Below are 16136 nucleotides of genomic sequence, written 5' to 3' on the forward strand. Positions count from 1 at the left end.
CTTGTCAGAATTATTTATTTGTAATAAATCATAAAATGCTTTAAATTCCCATTTTTTATATGAGGCTAATCTTCAGGGTCAGATTGTGAACTTCTGGTTAGTTGTAGGGCAAAATATCTTAAAAGATGAAATATGTGTTTGAAGGTAATCTACAATTGAAGCCTAGTTACGTGTTAATCGGTTGAGTAGAACCAGAGTTATTAAACGTTTTCTCGATTTTGTCCGCCATTTTTCAATATGGCGGAAATTCCACCAATGGGATAGTGTGGGAGACCACACCACGTTAAAGAGCGCCCAAAAATCTATAAGGTCTGAAATTCTCAGCTTTGGTTCAATTTTTTCTGGGTTAAAACCTATTTTTCCTGTACTGTATGTTCATCGCCAACAATTTCAAACAGTTTATCATGCCTCTAAGTACACAAATGTGGGTTACAACTGGGCATCTTCTTCAGGCTACTGTGACGTCAGAACTCGTATAGCGCTAAGATCCGAAGAGAGAAAATTTTGAAATTTCTGTCGTGGTGCAGCCACCAAGCGGTCGAGACGATTACTAAATTGGTCTCATGAAAAAAAAAATCATCCAATGGAATAAAGGAGATTTTTACGTTTCGTATAGGCATGCATTGGGGGGGGACGAATTTTACTTAAGCAACCCCAAAATCCCCCCCTCTCTCTCTCTCTCGTCAGATAGAGGCGGTTTCAGTCCTGAAACATTCTAAAAGGGATAAATGAAACGCTAGGCTAGGCAGTACAATTTTGTATTGAAGTTGAGGTGATAAATGATACGGAGAGAGTATAGGGTTTCATTAAAGGGAGCCAGACAAACACTATTGCCATAGGAGTAGCAGCCATTTCTCTACTTAGAGGCATGATAAACTTATGGTAAAACCTGAGCACTATCATCTTTAGATGCCACTACACACCCGCTCGAATACTACACCGTCAATTTTTGTGGCAGTGGGAACCCTAACCACTTTCCACACCTCGAAACAACCACATCCTCTACCGCCTCTACCACCCCCATCTAGGCTAATTTAATGAACTTCTGGTAAGGCTTAACGTGACCTTGTTGAGCTCCTGGTACAATGGCAGCAGTGGATATGGGTGGGCAATGAATTTTATCATCTTGATTGAACTGAGGTATGGGTCTCTAAATGGAAGTTGCGGGTTCGTAAACTGGTCTGTTGATGCTCTGTTGGTGTTGATTTTGTTGGTGGTGTTGGTTGTAACTTCCTTGAAATTGATCTACGTGTTGGATATGTTGAGGTTGCCGATGAGGGAAGTTGTTAATCGGGATGCCTTGTCCGGGTCGATGTGGTGGGTGTCCACCAGATTGAATGCCAACAATGTGATTGGGTAAGGGGCCGCCATGTTGTTGGTTTTGGTTGTGCTCTTGAACGGGTACGTACTCTTGTTGGAAATCGCTCTGAACGTCAGATCCTTGATGTTGTCGGAAGCCGTCTTGTGGAAAACCTTGAGGGAATCCTTGTGGAACGCCTCCTTGGAAGCCATTAGGTAGGTTCTCAAACCCTCCAGACGGTGGGACCTTGCAGCACCTTCGGAGAAGACCGCAACTGTTGGATCCTCCGACGAAACGGGACATGACATCTCTAGCGTAAGCTGGTATTTCAGTCTAAGTATGTTCAAAGAATCATAAACATCTCTAAGTACAAGGTATTGAATTAACTTAAAAAAATGAAATTTGGGCGTTAAACTTACGTCATTAGCTGGAAAACATCTTCTGGTAACATTAGACTTCCTAGCAGACCGTTCATCAATGTCTACGGCCGGACCGTCACTTTCCCTGGCGGAATTGCTCAAATATTCATCCTTACACAAGTAAAATGGTACACAAATGCAAGGCTCCTTCGAGTCGAAGAGTTCCTGTTGTTGCACGTGCCCGGTATTGGCTACTTCATAAATGCCATCTTGACCTTGATAGTATTGTCGTCCGTCCGATGAGGTTGACGGTGCTGGACCCTTAGCCCTCTGGTCTTGATAAACTGGTCTGGACACTGATGGAGACACCGATTGTACATTCGATTGCACGTTCGACTGTACACCGACGTACTTGGCGTCACGTTGTGGCGGGTAACTGGCACCATTAAGATAATCGGGTTGTTTGGCGTCCTTGATGTATGAACCTTGAGAACTTTGGTATCCGGGTGAGCTTTGGGACGAAACTACGGTTCTTGTAGGGTAATTGCTCGAGTCCAAAGTTTGAGGTTTGTAGTGTCCCTGAGAAGTAGAAATTCTAGTTCCGTATGACTGATCAGACTGGTAGTTGGATCCGCTATTGACTGGTTTAAATGACGAAGAACTTGATGATAAAGTTTGGTATTCGTCCACTGGTTTTTGAACAACGGATGGTGCCGGAGCGGGGTAAGAAACAGTGGGTGTCATGAGACTACGGTTTGTATACAGGTTGAGGTTGATAAGACGATGATTGTTGGTAAGAAGATGACTGTTGCCTCTCAACTACCAATTTATAGGACGGTCTTTGAGGAATTGGTTGTGGGCGATAGGGTCCGGAGTGATTTTGACTTTGACGTTGGTCTTGGTTTCACAGAGAAGGAACTGGTATTGTGGCGCGCTTCTATAACCCAAATGCAAGATAAAGTTGTTGGAGATCCTGAATGTTTCGTACGGATATACACTTGTCTGCATCTGATATCATAACCCAAATGTCCTTCCCGTCATGACCTGATTAAATCTGAAACAGTTAAATGAATGATTGAAGAACACACACTCTGAAACTTCTCGTGAACAACTATGAATTATAGTAAGTAAGAAAAGGGACTAGAAGTAAAGTGCTCTCGTATTGGTAAATATCCTGGCACTAGTGAACAAATTTGAGGCTTTAAGGCCTAATGTCTAAAAGAAAACAATATAAAAGTTACTGAAAGACTTAAAAGTATCTTTTTAAATGATTTTACTACAGTCGAACCACATTAAATTAAAATAAAATACTAAAAATCGCATTATCTACAAGAGACATGGATATGTGGCAATCGCTAAATTTCACGTATAAATAGTTGAAATGTTTTTTTTAAATACACTACTCTATAAAAAAATTAATATTAAAATGTCAATTTGAAATATCCTCTTTCATCAGTGGAAATCCAATGAAAGTATAGGTTTTACCGCGTAATATGCAAGAATCCAATATCATATTTTGCAACTCTTAACGTGGTGAAGTAGTTTCTCTAAGACTGAATTCTTGTTTAGTTTATTTCATTATTGCTTCGTCTTATCTGATTAGAGTTCTTAATCCAACTCTGGTGGTTCCATCTCAGTGGTTTTCCTTATATCAAAGGATTCCGAGAATTCTTCTTTGGGATGGGTATGTGGTGGTTCTGAGCTTGGCGATAATGGTCTCGAGCTAGGCGATGACGATCCCGTTAATGTCTCTTCATTAAGGTGGATGCATACATACGCCGCTGAACCATTGCCGCCGGTGCGGATGCGCTGAACCATCTCGGTTCGGGCCGCGCTGTGTTCCGCTGCCCGCTCGCGAACCTTGACGAGAATAGGATATTTTTCTATTTTCGCCGAAGGTATCGGAACCACCTTAGCGTTGTTCTTGTAATCAGTTAGGAAGGTTTATGCTATATACATATGTAGTATAGCTTAAATAATATATAAACAACTATTTCAAATAACAATATTAAAAAATGTCCTTGGAATATAAAAATGAAACTGATCATTATAGCTACAAAACTACTAAAGGCATCGAAATTACGAAAAATATATCCATATATTACTTATAAATTATGAAAAAAGTAAATGGTAAGGTTTGTAGTATTTCTTTACTCAAGGCGAACTGCTAACGAGGTGCACTAGTGCGGACCCTACGTTAATCAAGGCCCGCGCATGCTAGCTTTCGAGGATTTATTTTTGGTGTTTTAGTTCGCCGCTTGGTGCGCTCTTAAGATTACGGGTTTAAATTTAAAATCTGCTTTTCGCGGGTGATTGCAACACGTGTCGTAATAAAATCATGTTTCGTATGGTGCTGGGGAGAGAGGAGAGAGAGAGAACAAACGGGAGACGCGTAAACTGCCTGGAGCGTTGCTTGGAGGAAAAGGACTAAAGGCTTGTTTTTCGTATAATAATAATTATTGTATTTCTAACAAACTTCTTTTTGCGTTTCTAACAATAATTATTTTAACTGTCTAATAACAATAATTATTTTAACAATCTAATAATAATAATTATTTTAACTGTCTAATAATTATAATGATATGGTTTTTATCTTTCTAATTTAATAATTAAAAATTTCATCTTTCTAATTTAATAATTAAAAAATTTCATCTTTCTAATTTAATAATTAAAAATTTTATGCTTCTAATTTAATAATTATTATAAACTTTATCCTTCTAATTATAAATTTTCTCTTTCTAAAAATAATTATTATAAATTTTCTCTTTCTAATAGTAATTATTATTATAAATTTTCTCTTTCTAATAATAATAATTATTATAAATTTTCTTTTTCTAATAATATTTAGTAGGGTTGTAAATTTTCCGGAAAAATAAAACGCGGAAAATTTTCCGGAAACTTTTCCGGAAAATTTTCCTCTTAGCGGAAAATTTTCCGCTAATCGGAAAAATATAAAACTAGCAATTATGTGAGCTTTGAGTCAGTTTATCTAACTTTTAAAGATTTAAAACATTCTCCAGTTATTTTGCCATCTTTAGTAGATCTATTAAAGTACCACCAAATATTAGTGGTTGATTTTCCCATAATTTGTGACTTAAAACAGGGTTAACAAACTTAATAACATTAACAACATAACACCTCGTTTCCCTTACAATGACGCAGACGATCACTATCCTTTATGCCTGATAATTTTAGTTTCACTTGGGTCTCTTAACGGTTAGGTCTCGACTCTCTAACGCCTTATACCGTCATAAGAGCAAACAGTAACCCTATGCATGCAAGCGATAGCAAATGAGTGAGCTTTTCCTATAGAGAATAGGGGTCACTAGACTCTGTGCCCTTGGACAATTTTTTACCCCTCCGAATTCACCTAAAACCAAATAATGAATGTTTTGAAAAGAAAGGCAATTGAAAAGTTTTAAAGTTTTAACTTTTTAATTGAAAAACAGGTAGCGGAAAAATACGGAAAATTTTCCGGAAAAATATAGCTCGGTCATTTTCCGGAAAATTTTCCGAGCGGAAAATTTTCCGCGGAAAATTTTCCGACTTACAACCCTAATATTTAGTATAAAATTTCTCTTTCTAATAATAATTGTAATAAATTTTATCTTTCTAATAATAATTAGTATAAAATTTCTCTTTTTAATAATTAATACATAAGAAATATATGCGTTTCCAATATTTAAATAAACATTTTAGTCCAAACATTTTTATGCATGATCCCTCAAATCTTCCCGCTTTACAAACTCAAATAAATGGATGATCCCTTCACAGAAAAAAAAGTGTTTAGGTTTGCAACATCTGAACATGTTATAAAGTTAAACATTGGTGTGAGTTAATGTTTATTGCTTCAATGTTGATGTCAAATTACATCTCTGTTTGTCTAAGGATCCTAAAAATGTGTTCCAACTAGAAACACTTCTTATTTAATCACGTTTAAGAGGTAAACATAGAAAAATCTTAAAGGCCGTCTTCCATCGAAAAGGGTTCTTACGAACTGAAAACCATGCATCGAGAGTAACAATGGAGCGACCGTGCCGATTTTCGAATCCCCGCTGGACAAAATTTTGAGGGGTTCATACGAACTGATAACCTTGATACGGGGGTTCTTACGAACTGAAGATAAACAATAGATATTTTCCTTCAGAGGGTCGTAAAAATCGGGAATAAAATATTTAAGAGACTTCCTATTGTTTATCTTCAGTTCGTGAGAACCCGCATAGTAAGGTTTTCAGTTCGTAAAAACCCCTCCAAATTTTGCCCCAGTGGGGACTCGAAAATTGGCACGGTCGCTCTATTGTTAAGAATCGATGCACGGTCTTCAGTTCGTAAGAACCCTTTTCGGTGGAAGTTGGCCTTTAACACTAAGCTAAACATCAACGCTTGCCAGGTGTTATTTAATGTAACATGTTTTTAATACGTTAGTATATGATTTAAATTTTTTAAATCTTTATTTTAACAAGAATTTTAATATTTTAGAAAAACAATTAAAAAGTGGAGGTATCTTTTACCACAAGGTGAATAATCTAACACCTTGTGGCTATATTAATAACGTAAGCCACAATGACTTTCATTTTATATTGAGAAAAGGACTTCCTTTACTCAAATTTTGAGCAAAATATGTTTAAAGTGATGGTTCAACATGAAGAATAAATGAACTTTCTTGGCTTTAATAATAGAACAACATTTCCAACAAGTCGGCTAGATTTGTCTAAATAGGTATATTCCCATTGCGCAGAATTCCTTTTGACCGTATCCCGCCAAAGTTTCTAATGAATTTAGCCCAACCGCGGGTTTGGTATTTACAATAGACCCAACCAACAAATCTTTTGAATTTTTATAACGGCTCAGATCTCGAGCTTGGGTTTTGAGGTGAGAAAGGGATAACCTGATTGGCTAGATTTTGCCATGCGCAGAACCCGTTTTACCCCAAGAGTCAGACTCTAAACCAATCGGAAAAATAAGAGATTTATTTTCGTCGCTCAACGACAGATGGTACTACAGTAAACTTTATTAGTCACGTGATCCTATCCCTTAGATCAGGAATACATAGATTTACTACTTGGAATCCTTAAGAGGCCATTTTATGGGCCTGGGTGTCTGACTGAAAGGGGAGGCGGTGTAGAAACCGTCACCGTTGACGTCATGCATAATTTATTGGACGTATTTTGCGACCTGCACCGCGACTTTCACGACCTATGCGCGGTGAACCCAAATGTAAACATGATACGTCGTCTGAACAAGTAGACCAAGGATTACGTTTCTAAAAAAAGGCGAGACTTGCTTTCCATTAAAAACTCGATATTACTATTCTCACAGGGTGGAGTAAAATTTAATTCCTTCCACTCTTCACCAAAGTTATACAAAAACAAAACATCAGTATCCCTATGCAAAGGCTTAGGGTTTAAGGGGAGGTAACGTCATCTTTTTTCGAAATTATTATAGCATTCGTTTTCAATACTGAATTTCGAGCTACACTAACTTCTAAATCGTCGACTTTAGTTACAGTTAGAGAAATTTCCGCCTCTAAAACGTCGTTAACGTCAAACTGTTCCAAGTTCTCGCACTTTCCGACCATTTCGGAGCCGAAACTGATGCAGACGACAGCTTAAAAGGTCATGATCTCGATCTGTCCCACACATTCGCTTAACCAATGAGACGCGAGGAAGGAGGAGCAGGTGGTTTAAAAGTTTTTGGCGCTTCCCTTCACAGTCAATCAGATATTTGTATGGGGTCTATGGCCACTTATAGATTCCAAGTACTAAATCTATGTATTCCTGCTTAGATGGAGACTAGACTAACCCAACTTGTTCATTTGTTGGTTGGGGAATAAGGATTATTTTAAAACTGGACAATGGGCCTGCAAGCAACCTCTGGTTCATGGCCATTGACAAGGGCACGTCGTCTGCTTAACTAAATAAGAGGATAATTAAAATAGTTGAGATAATGCCTGGACTCTGGTTACCCTTGAATAATCTTAGAGGTCCCGTGGACCACTTTATCACCTCCGGTCTAATTTTTTAACTGGACATTTGCCCTGTGCCACCGCCTTATTTCCCACGCTGGTGGTAAAATTTTTACTGGCAAATGGCAATCAGGCTTCGATATAAAAGAAGTTTGCAAGTCAAAAACCAGTTTCTTAATTTGTTGGACCCTTTTTTTAATTAAAATCTGAGCCTCTCCTTTAATAATTACAACTTAAATCCATTGGGTAAGGAGCGTACTTGGGAATAGTGATGCAAGCTGGAAGGAGAGAGGAGTGGAGTGCTGACAAGAGGCTAAAAAACTTCAGCATATTTTGAATCCTGAACATGAATATTTCATTCGCCTGTTGTCAGCACGCACAAAACTACGTTATATCAGGAGTTCATAATAACCCGAAGTACGAAACTGGTTAAAAAGCCCGTAACAACAAAGTTTCGCCGTAAAGCTCAGCGGATTCATACACCGCTTAACTCCCTAAGAAATAGTTACCCCATTTTTAAGCGCCCACGCGAATTAACTTACACACTTCCGGTTTAGCACTATTTTTATCTTGTGATTTTGGGAGCGAAAATGGCTCACGTCTGCTTCTGTCGGAACAGTGTAAATTAAGCCTTGGCTAAGAAGTTGGCTTTTAGTCGGAATTTCTAGTTTTCTACGAAACATTTAAACGATCGTCAATAATGTTTTGTTGTGATATGTGTGAATGAGAATTCCGTGGTTAAATTAAAACGGTTTGGACAAATTTATTCCCAGTATCTTTAATATAAGAATTGCAACTTGTTTCTACGTCCACCATATCGCCATTTTTCTTTTCGACGGAGATCCCAGCCAACGGAAGTTTTGGAACGAAAACCAAGGAGCATAGATACTACTATGATATACTGTAAGGTTGTATGTCCATAAACAGGCTAATCCTTTCTATGCGCAACGACAGAATCTTGTTGTTCGCGATTTTTACCATTAGCTCTATGGCCAGTTTCATACTTCCCCCCCCCCCGAAGTGGGGTTATTATGAACTCCTGGTTATATACAGAATAAGCTGTCGTTCGAGATAGGAGTTGCTTATCCTATAGTGTGAAAACGACTTTCCGCACGCGCATTCTTTATCCATGCCTATAACATGGACAAAGAATGCGCGTGAGGAAATTTGTATTTGTTTTTACTCTACAGGATAGGCAGCTACCTATATCAGACGACAGCTTATTTTGTATGCTCTGTTACATCATAGCCCACTCGATCCGCGCTCACGGACGCTGCGCTGCTCGCGACGCGCAAAGCTGGGTCTCTATGTAACCTAGCTTTGTGCGTGCTGACAAGAGATAATAAACTTCAGGATTTCTGTTTTATTAAAAATATATAGATTCATAAATCATTTCTCTTTATTTAACTGCTGTGGACATAGATTATTTCTTTATTATTATAATAATTATTCGCCAGGAATAAATAAAATAAAATATTAAATGGTAATAATCAATGAGATAGAATATATAGGGAGAGGGCGTTTGTCAGGGAGGGAAAGAACATCCGACGTCATTTTATACCTCTACATAGGGGAGCGTTTGTAGGTGCGGTACTGAAATTCCCCTGTTAGGGGGATGGAATCGAGGTAAGAGATATAATAGCGATTTCCACTGACTGCTCCAAAGAGTGCTCTCAAGGTTAGGATGACGTAACTGCCCTCAGCGAGTTTTGGAGAAAATAGTTTCGTCAGTGGAACACGATCGAGAGGTCCGAGCGCGCTCTGAATAATCAAAATTGGCGCCGGAGACGAAATTGTAATAAAGTGTGTATATCTTGGCGCAAATGAGCTGAAACCAATTAATAGACTTAACATTTCAATTAATTTACAAAAAATCTATTTTGAGTAATGATCGACAACGTCTCTGATATAATTATTGGTTTAAGGACGAGGCGTAATATCTTTAAAGTAATGATAAAACCTCGTATTCTTCATCTTCAGAACTTTCAGAAGATGATTCCAGAAATATATAAGCATAAGCGAGAGCCTGTCTTGTATGAGATACCGCGTGGTCCGCCATTTTAATTTCATTACGTCATACTCGAGCACCGTCGCTCCGTCGAATTTTTCAGAGCACGAAAGAGCAGTTCTCGGGCAGTTTTTGTGGTCAGTGGAAATGGCGATTCTGGGCGCGTGTTGCACTCGTGTTCCCAGTGGCGGACGAAAACGCGCCGAGAGTGCACTTAGAGTGCTCTAGTGCAGTCAGTGGAAATCGCTATAAGTCTATGACGTGGCAAGAATGGGTTTGCCCTGTCCCTATACAATAAACCTAGAGTCACAACGTGAGATCTCGAGATCGACGTTTCGCAATACACCTTTTGTCGAACATGAATCTTTATCAAATACAGGTGGCGCCACTTTTAGAACTTTTTTATTACCGTCTGCTGCTATAATCTGCGTAACAAGCTGTCAAGATAGTTTTTTAAACGTGTTAAATAAAATACGCGAGTTAAATAATAAAAACTCTAGTCCTTTTTAATCTAATAAATAGATGAAATAAAAATCATAACGATGTTTCTGATTGTAAATAAGCGACTAAAGTTGTAATAAGTTCCACTAGAGGCTCACAGATGGCGCTGTCATGTTTTGATAAACGTGCTTGGTAAAAACAATGTGTTTCGTGGTAAGCCGATTTGAATTGTAACTCTATCTATCTCATTGGTAATAATCTGTACTCTAAACGTAAGGTAAGTGAATCTTTTTACCTCTCCGTGTGACGTAGTCCAGGAGAGGTTCTGTAACGGCCGTGTCTGTGTGTGTGTCTGTCTGTGTCTGTGTGTCTGTCTGTGTGTCTGTCTGTCCGTTGTTACACCCACGTGACCGCGTTCGCAGTTTGCGTATCGGAGCAAACGTGTTCGCCATTTCCGAACTGCTTTCACAGTCACGGAAATGGCTCCTCTACTTGAGTTCTCACACCACCATCTTCTGGTCTTTGTCCATCCCACACGAACACCAGTCTGTACTTACTGGCTTCTAATCACCCCACCATCTTCTTGTCTTCGTCCATTCCACTTGGACACCAGTCTGTACATACTGGCTTCTAATCACCACCATCTTCTGCTGGTCTTTGTCCATCCCACTTGGACACCAGTCTGTACATACTGGCTCCTAAACACCACCATCCACTGGTCTTCCGTCTACTCCACATAGACACCAATCTGTATCATTGGCTTCTAACCAGGGCCGGAAATAAGCACAGGACACTGGACATTGTCCAATAAAATTTTAAAATGTCCCATACTTTTTTTAAACACTAAGGGGGTCACTGGACATTTTGACCAATAACTTTTCCGAAGTTTTGATAGCTTGACAATGAAGATGAGACACTATGCACACGTCAGTGGACAATGTCCAATAAATTTTCTAGTCAAATAGGGGGGTCACTGGACACATGTCCTTTAAGAAATTTTTCTTATTTCCGGCCCTGCTTCTAACACCACCATCCACTAGTCTTCCGTCTATTCCACATAGACACCAATCTGTACCATTGGCTTCTACTCCATTATCATCGTTTGGTTTAGGATATACGCGGCGATCAGCTAGGGTTACGAGAAACGTCTAGCCTCCCTAAGGTGGGATCGCCACCAAAGGTTTTCGCAATTGCGCTTTTTCCTTACTATTATATAAATCTAAAGAAAGCGGGCAAGAGGGGTACCCTTCACTTTAAACGTCAATATTAGCAAAGTTTGAGATGATAATAGGTATAACTTTATTTTAAACGATTTAACTATTATTAATGTTAATTATTGAAGATTAAAATAATTAAAAATAATTACATTTATTTAATTATTAAAGATAAACCTCTCGTGCAAAGAGAGAGATTATCATTGCCTCCTATATCTACCAAGGCCCGTGCATGCATTATATTTCCTTCATTGCCTCCTATATCTTTCAATGCCCGTGCATTGTGATATATTTCATTCATTGCCTCCTATATCTATCAAGGCGCGTGCATTGTGATATATTTCATTCATTGCCTCCTTTATCTATCAAGGCCCGTGCATTGCGATATATTTTTCAAAACAACAACAAAAATGGGAAGCTCCTCTCAGAAACATAATAATTTCTTTTCTCTGTATATGAAATGAAAATATGGATAATATTGCGCTCCTTCTTTAACGGTATGAATCCTTGCCTGTCTATTAATATTTTACGTAGGAGTAATACGTTTTTAGCGAAGTCTAGAGAGGATAAACATAAGCGAAATTGTTTCGAAAAAAAAATACTGCTTCCACTAATGGGTTTATACTCCTTGTTACTGTTGTATAGAGTAATCATGATAAAAGCTTAAAAAATACGAGAGGACAGACTTTTTTTATCCTCTTGTTTTATTCTTAATAAGAATATAAAACATTTATTTTTTGATGCTAAGATTGCTTTAAAAAAATCCAAACGGTTAGGCATTGGTAAAAAAGACAAATGATATTTTTCAAATCTAATGAGATAACGCCCACCTAGTTGAAAATTGGCCTTTTTTATCCGCGGGAGCCATTCTTAATGAGAATTTCGATGCTAGTAGGTTGTCAATTAAACTACTGGTATATTATTGTTGTTGGAAATTGGATATTAAGTCAAATTAAGTGGTTGTAAAGAGCCAGCAGGTTTTTGCCACTTCTTTTTGTGAGTATTTGATTTTTGTATGTAAAATGGAGGAAGATAATGTTGAGAGTAAGGATGAAATGCGGAAGCGCAAAGCGCGGGAAAGGATGAGGGCAAAAAGGTCGACGTTTTCATTGGATACTTAAGTTTATATAATCTTCTCGACACGGAGAGGTAATATTTTGGTTTTCCCAACTTGTAATAATTTTTTTTTTGTCCAACGCGAATTCTTTTATGAACGGCTAAATGTTCGCCTGTTTTTGTTAAAGGGGCTAACCGGCGCTGTTGTGGTGAAGTCCGGCCTTAGTTCAGGGGGAAAACACCCAGCTCTTTGGCCATAAGGAATGGCGCCACCGTCGCGGTGGGCGGTAAGCAATATGCTTACCAACAGTTTGACCCCCACTTCACCCCAACAGCTCCGGCCAGCCCCTTTAATATCAAGGTTTATCAACTGAGTAAATTTCCCCTTTTCCAAAATATTACTAAATTGGGTATGCTTTAACCCCTATATACTGCTGCTTTTCCAAATTATTGCTGCTAATTAGTTCATTTATTGTAACCCTATATTTTTATTTCATTTCTACCCTAAAAAAAAGGCGCACTTTTAGCCACTCGTAAAAATTTTATTAAGCCCAATTTAAATTAATCAAAAAGGTCTTGATTAGAATCAAGACCTAAAAAGTATCGATAAGACTGAGGTTATCATTTGTCTGAAGGATCAGATATTAATTTTTCTTTTTAATTGAAACTTAAATGCATGCTTAAGAAAAAACAACGTTCCATTACCGTTTTCCGTTGAAATAAATTATTTTACTGGTAATCAATTTCAAAAATTTACTTATCTCGGCTTTTCGACCACAATTCCATTCCCCGAAAACATTTTATCATTACATTAATTACTTTTGGGAGATAACGTGTCAAAATAACCTATAAAACAATAAAAGTACCTACAAGCACCCACAAGTACCTACAAGTAACCACAAGTACATACAAGTACCTACAAGTGCCCACAAGTACCTACAAGCACCCACATGTACCTACAAGCACCTACAAGTACCTACAAGCACCCACAAGTACCCACAAGCACCCAAAGGTACCTATAAGCACCCACAAGTACCCACAAGCACCCACAAGTACCCACAAGCACCCACAAGTACCCAAAAGTAGCTACAAGCACCCACAAGTAGCTACAAGCACCCACAAGTACCTACAAGCACCCACAAGTACCTACAAGTAGCCACAAGTACCTACAAGTGCCCACAAGTACCTACAAGTGCCCACAAGTACCTACAAGCACCCACAAGTACCTACAAGTGCCCACAAGTACCTACAAGCACCCACATGTACCTACAAGCACCTACAAGTACCTACAAGCACCCACAAGTACCTACAAGCACCCACAAGTACCCACAAGCACCCACAAGTACCTACAAGCACCCACAAGTACCCACAAGCACCCACAAGTACCCAAAAGTAGCTACAAGCACCCACAAGTAGCTACAAGCACCCACAAGTACCTACAAGCACCCACAAGTACCTACAAGTAGCCACAAGTACCTACAAGTGCCCACAAGTACCTACAAGTGCCCACAAGTACCTACAAGCACCCACAAGTACCTACAAGCACCCACAAGTACCTACAAGCACCCACAAGTACCTACAAGCACCTACAAGTACCTACAAGCACCCACAAGTACCTACAAGCACCCACAAGTACCCACAAGCACCCACAAGTACCTACAAGCACCCACAAGTACTCACAAGTATCTACATGTACCCACAAGTACCTACAAGTACCCACAAGTACCTACAAGCACCCACAAGTACCTACAAGCACCCACAAGCACCCACAAGTACCGACAAGCACCCACAAGTACCCACAAGTACTCACAAGTATCTACATGTACCCACAAGTACCTACAAGTACCCACAAGTACCTACAAGCACCCACATGTACTTACAAGCACCTACAAGTACCCACAAGTACCTACAAGCACCCACAAGTACCTACAAGCTCCGAAAAGTACCTACAAGCACCCACAAGTACCTTCAAGTACCCACAAGTACCTACAAGCACCCACAAGTATCTACAAGCACCCGCAAGTACCCACAAGTACATACAAGCACCCACAAGTACCTACAAGCACCCACAAGTACCTACAAGTACCCACAAGTACCTACAAGCACCCACAAGTACCTACAAGCACCCACAAGTACCTACAAGTACCCACAAGTACCTACAAGTACCCACAAGTACCTACAAGCACCCACAAGTACCTACAAGCACCCACAAGTACCTACAAGTACCCACAAGTACCTACAATAACCCACAAGTACCCACAAGTACCTACAAGAACCTACAAGCACCCGAGCTCAAACGCCATGTTTTTCCTGCTTAATATCCCTCTAACGGCGTGAATCACGACAAAAACGCCGTAAGTCCAATATAAAAAATTAGGGCTAAAATGCGTGTCTCTAACAGTGGTAAAACGCCGTAATTCCAATAACCAAAACAACGTAAGTCAAAGTATGTGTTAATAATGATAAAAATCAATACTTTAACTTAATTGATCTTAATGAAATTAAGAAAAGGCGCTACATTGAACTGTTCTCTTTCATTTAAGATGGTTCCCAAACGTATCGAATGAATAGTTTTCCTGCATGCTGACATAATGCTCTTTTTTTATAAAATTCCCATGTTATGTCTATGGAAGAATATTGTATCTTTCACCAAATGTCGGATTCATTTTATGGATTCTAAAACCACCCTTAACAACTTTTTTCTTTATAGAATTAACTATTAGTTGGATCTCTTTGAAAATTTAACCACAAAATTAGGGCCCAAATGTTAGTTCACTGGCAAAATTTCAAAGCAGCAAACACAATACGAAAAAAAAACGGCCAATCAAAGAACCCTCCTTTAGCATTAGAGGCAGTATCAAGTCATATATAAGAGAGCGACCGCTCTCCTAGAATTGAAAAAATCGCAAATCGAGGTATTTTTGAAAAATTTGAACAAAACATACTTAAGCTTAATTTTTGTGCATAAAAAGTAGAAAAGGACCTATTATAAAGATCATACGTTCATTTAAAAGCGTTTTCAATCCTAAGAAATGTATAGTTTTTGTAGTATACGTTCCACAATTTGGTCTTCTTTTTAAAAAATCCCATGTTATTTCTATGGGAGTTTTCCAGTTTTTTGCCAAAAAGGCTGATTAATTTTATGTAAATGAAAACCACCCTTAGCAACTTTATTTTTTATAAAATAAACTATTAGATGAATCTCTTTGAAATTTTAACCACATATTCAGGGCCTGGATTGTAGTTCTGTGGAATATTTTCAAAACACCTTTCAAATAACCTTCCTTATACATTAGAGGCAGTATGAAGTCTTATCTAAGAGAGCTACCGCTCTCCTAGAATTACAGATTCATAATCCCCATGTATTCCCACAAAACAAACAAAAAAAAGGGGGAAGGTATTGCTATATATGTACACCATATATAGATGGCGCCACTAGGCAGACCAATAGCTGGGAATAGCCAGGGGACGTTTGGGGCACTTCGCTCTAGGATGCCGTAGGCATCAGGTTGTAAAATATTGTAACTCTTTAATTTGTAACTCGTAATAAATAAGTTGTTAATTAGTAATAAAATAGCATCCCTATTATTATTACCTACATACAGGGTGTTTCTGGAAAGTCTGGCACAAATTAACAGGCATGTTCCTTGGGTCAAAAGGAGTCCGAAAGGTCCTATGCCGTTTTGGGGTAAAGCGCTCCGTTGCGACGTTATGGGCTCTCAAAAGTAGGCCAAAAAACAAGGAGATCTTGCAGAATTATAGCACTAGTATTGTGGTTTTGACCCAATTGTTT

The 16136-nt window shown here is 38.7% G+C and overlaps 1 protein-coding gene and 1 long non-coding RNA gene across 3 annotated transcripts; one reads left to right on the plus strand and one right to left on the minus strand.

The window, feature by feature from the left end:
* Nucleotides 1-85: 85 nt before the first annotated feature.
* LOC149647020 (uncharacterized) lies at nt 86-7251 on the minus strand. 2 transcript variants are annotated; one of them, XM_089849869.1, is made up of 3 exons: nt 7142-7251; nt 1720-2713; nt 86-1633 (listed from the first exon to the last, which is right to left on the minus strand). In XM_089849869.1, exons 2-3 carry the CDS (start codon nt 2401-2403, stop codon nt 1151-1153), a joined length of 1167 nt encoding a protein of 388 aa, XP_089705995.1. In that variant the 5' UTR covers nt 2404-2713; nt 7142-7251; the 3' UTR covers nt 86-1150. The 2 variants fall into 2 exon arrangements, with proteins under 2 accessions (XP_089705995.1, XP_089705996.1); XM_089849870.1 differs by lacking the exon at nt 7142-7251 and adding an exon at nt 3765-4103.
* Nucleotides 6787-8957, plus strand: LOC149647021 (uncharacterized). Its single transcript, XR_016371852.1, has 3 exons — nt 6787-7073; nt 7162-7385; nt 7445-8957. It is a non-coding gene; the product is annotated as an uncharacterized LOC149647021 (long non-coding RNA).
* The last annotated feature ends 7179 nt before the right edge of the window (nt 8958-16136 follow it).

The sequence above is a fragment of the Phalangium opilio genome, unplaced genomic scaffold (assembly GCF_054372755.1).
Source record: "Phalangium opilio isolate 3A_F unplaced genomic scaffold, DU_Popi_V2 ptg000089l_1, whole genome shotgun sequence".
Classification (NCBI taxonomy): domain Eukaryota; kingdom Metazoa; phylum Arthropoda; class Arachnida; order Opiliones; family Phalangiidae; genus Phalangium; species Phalangium opilio.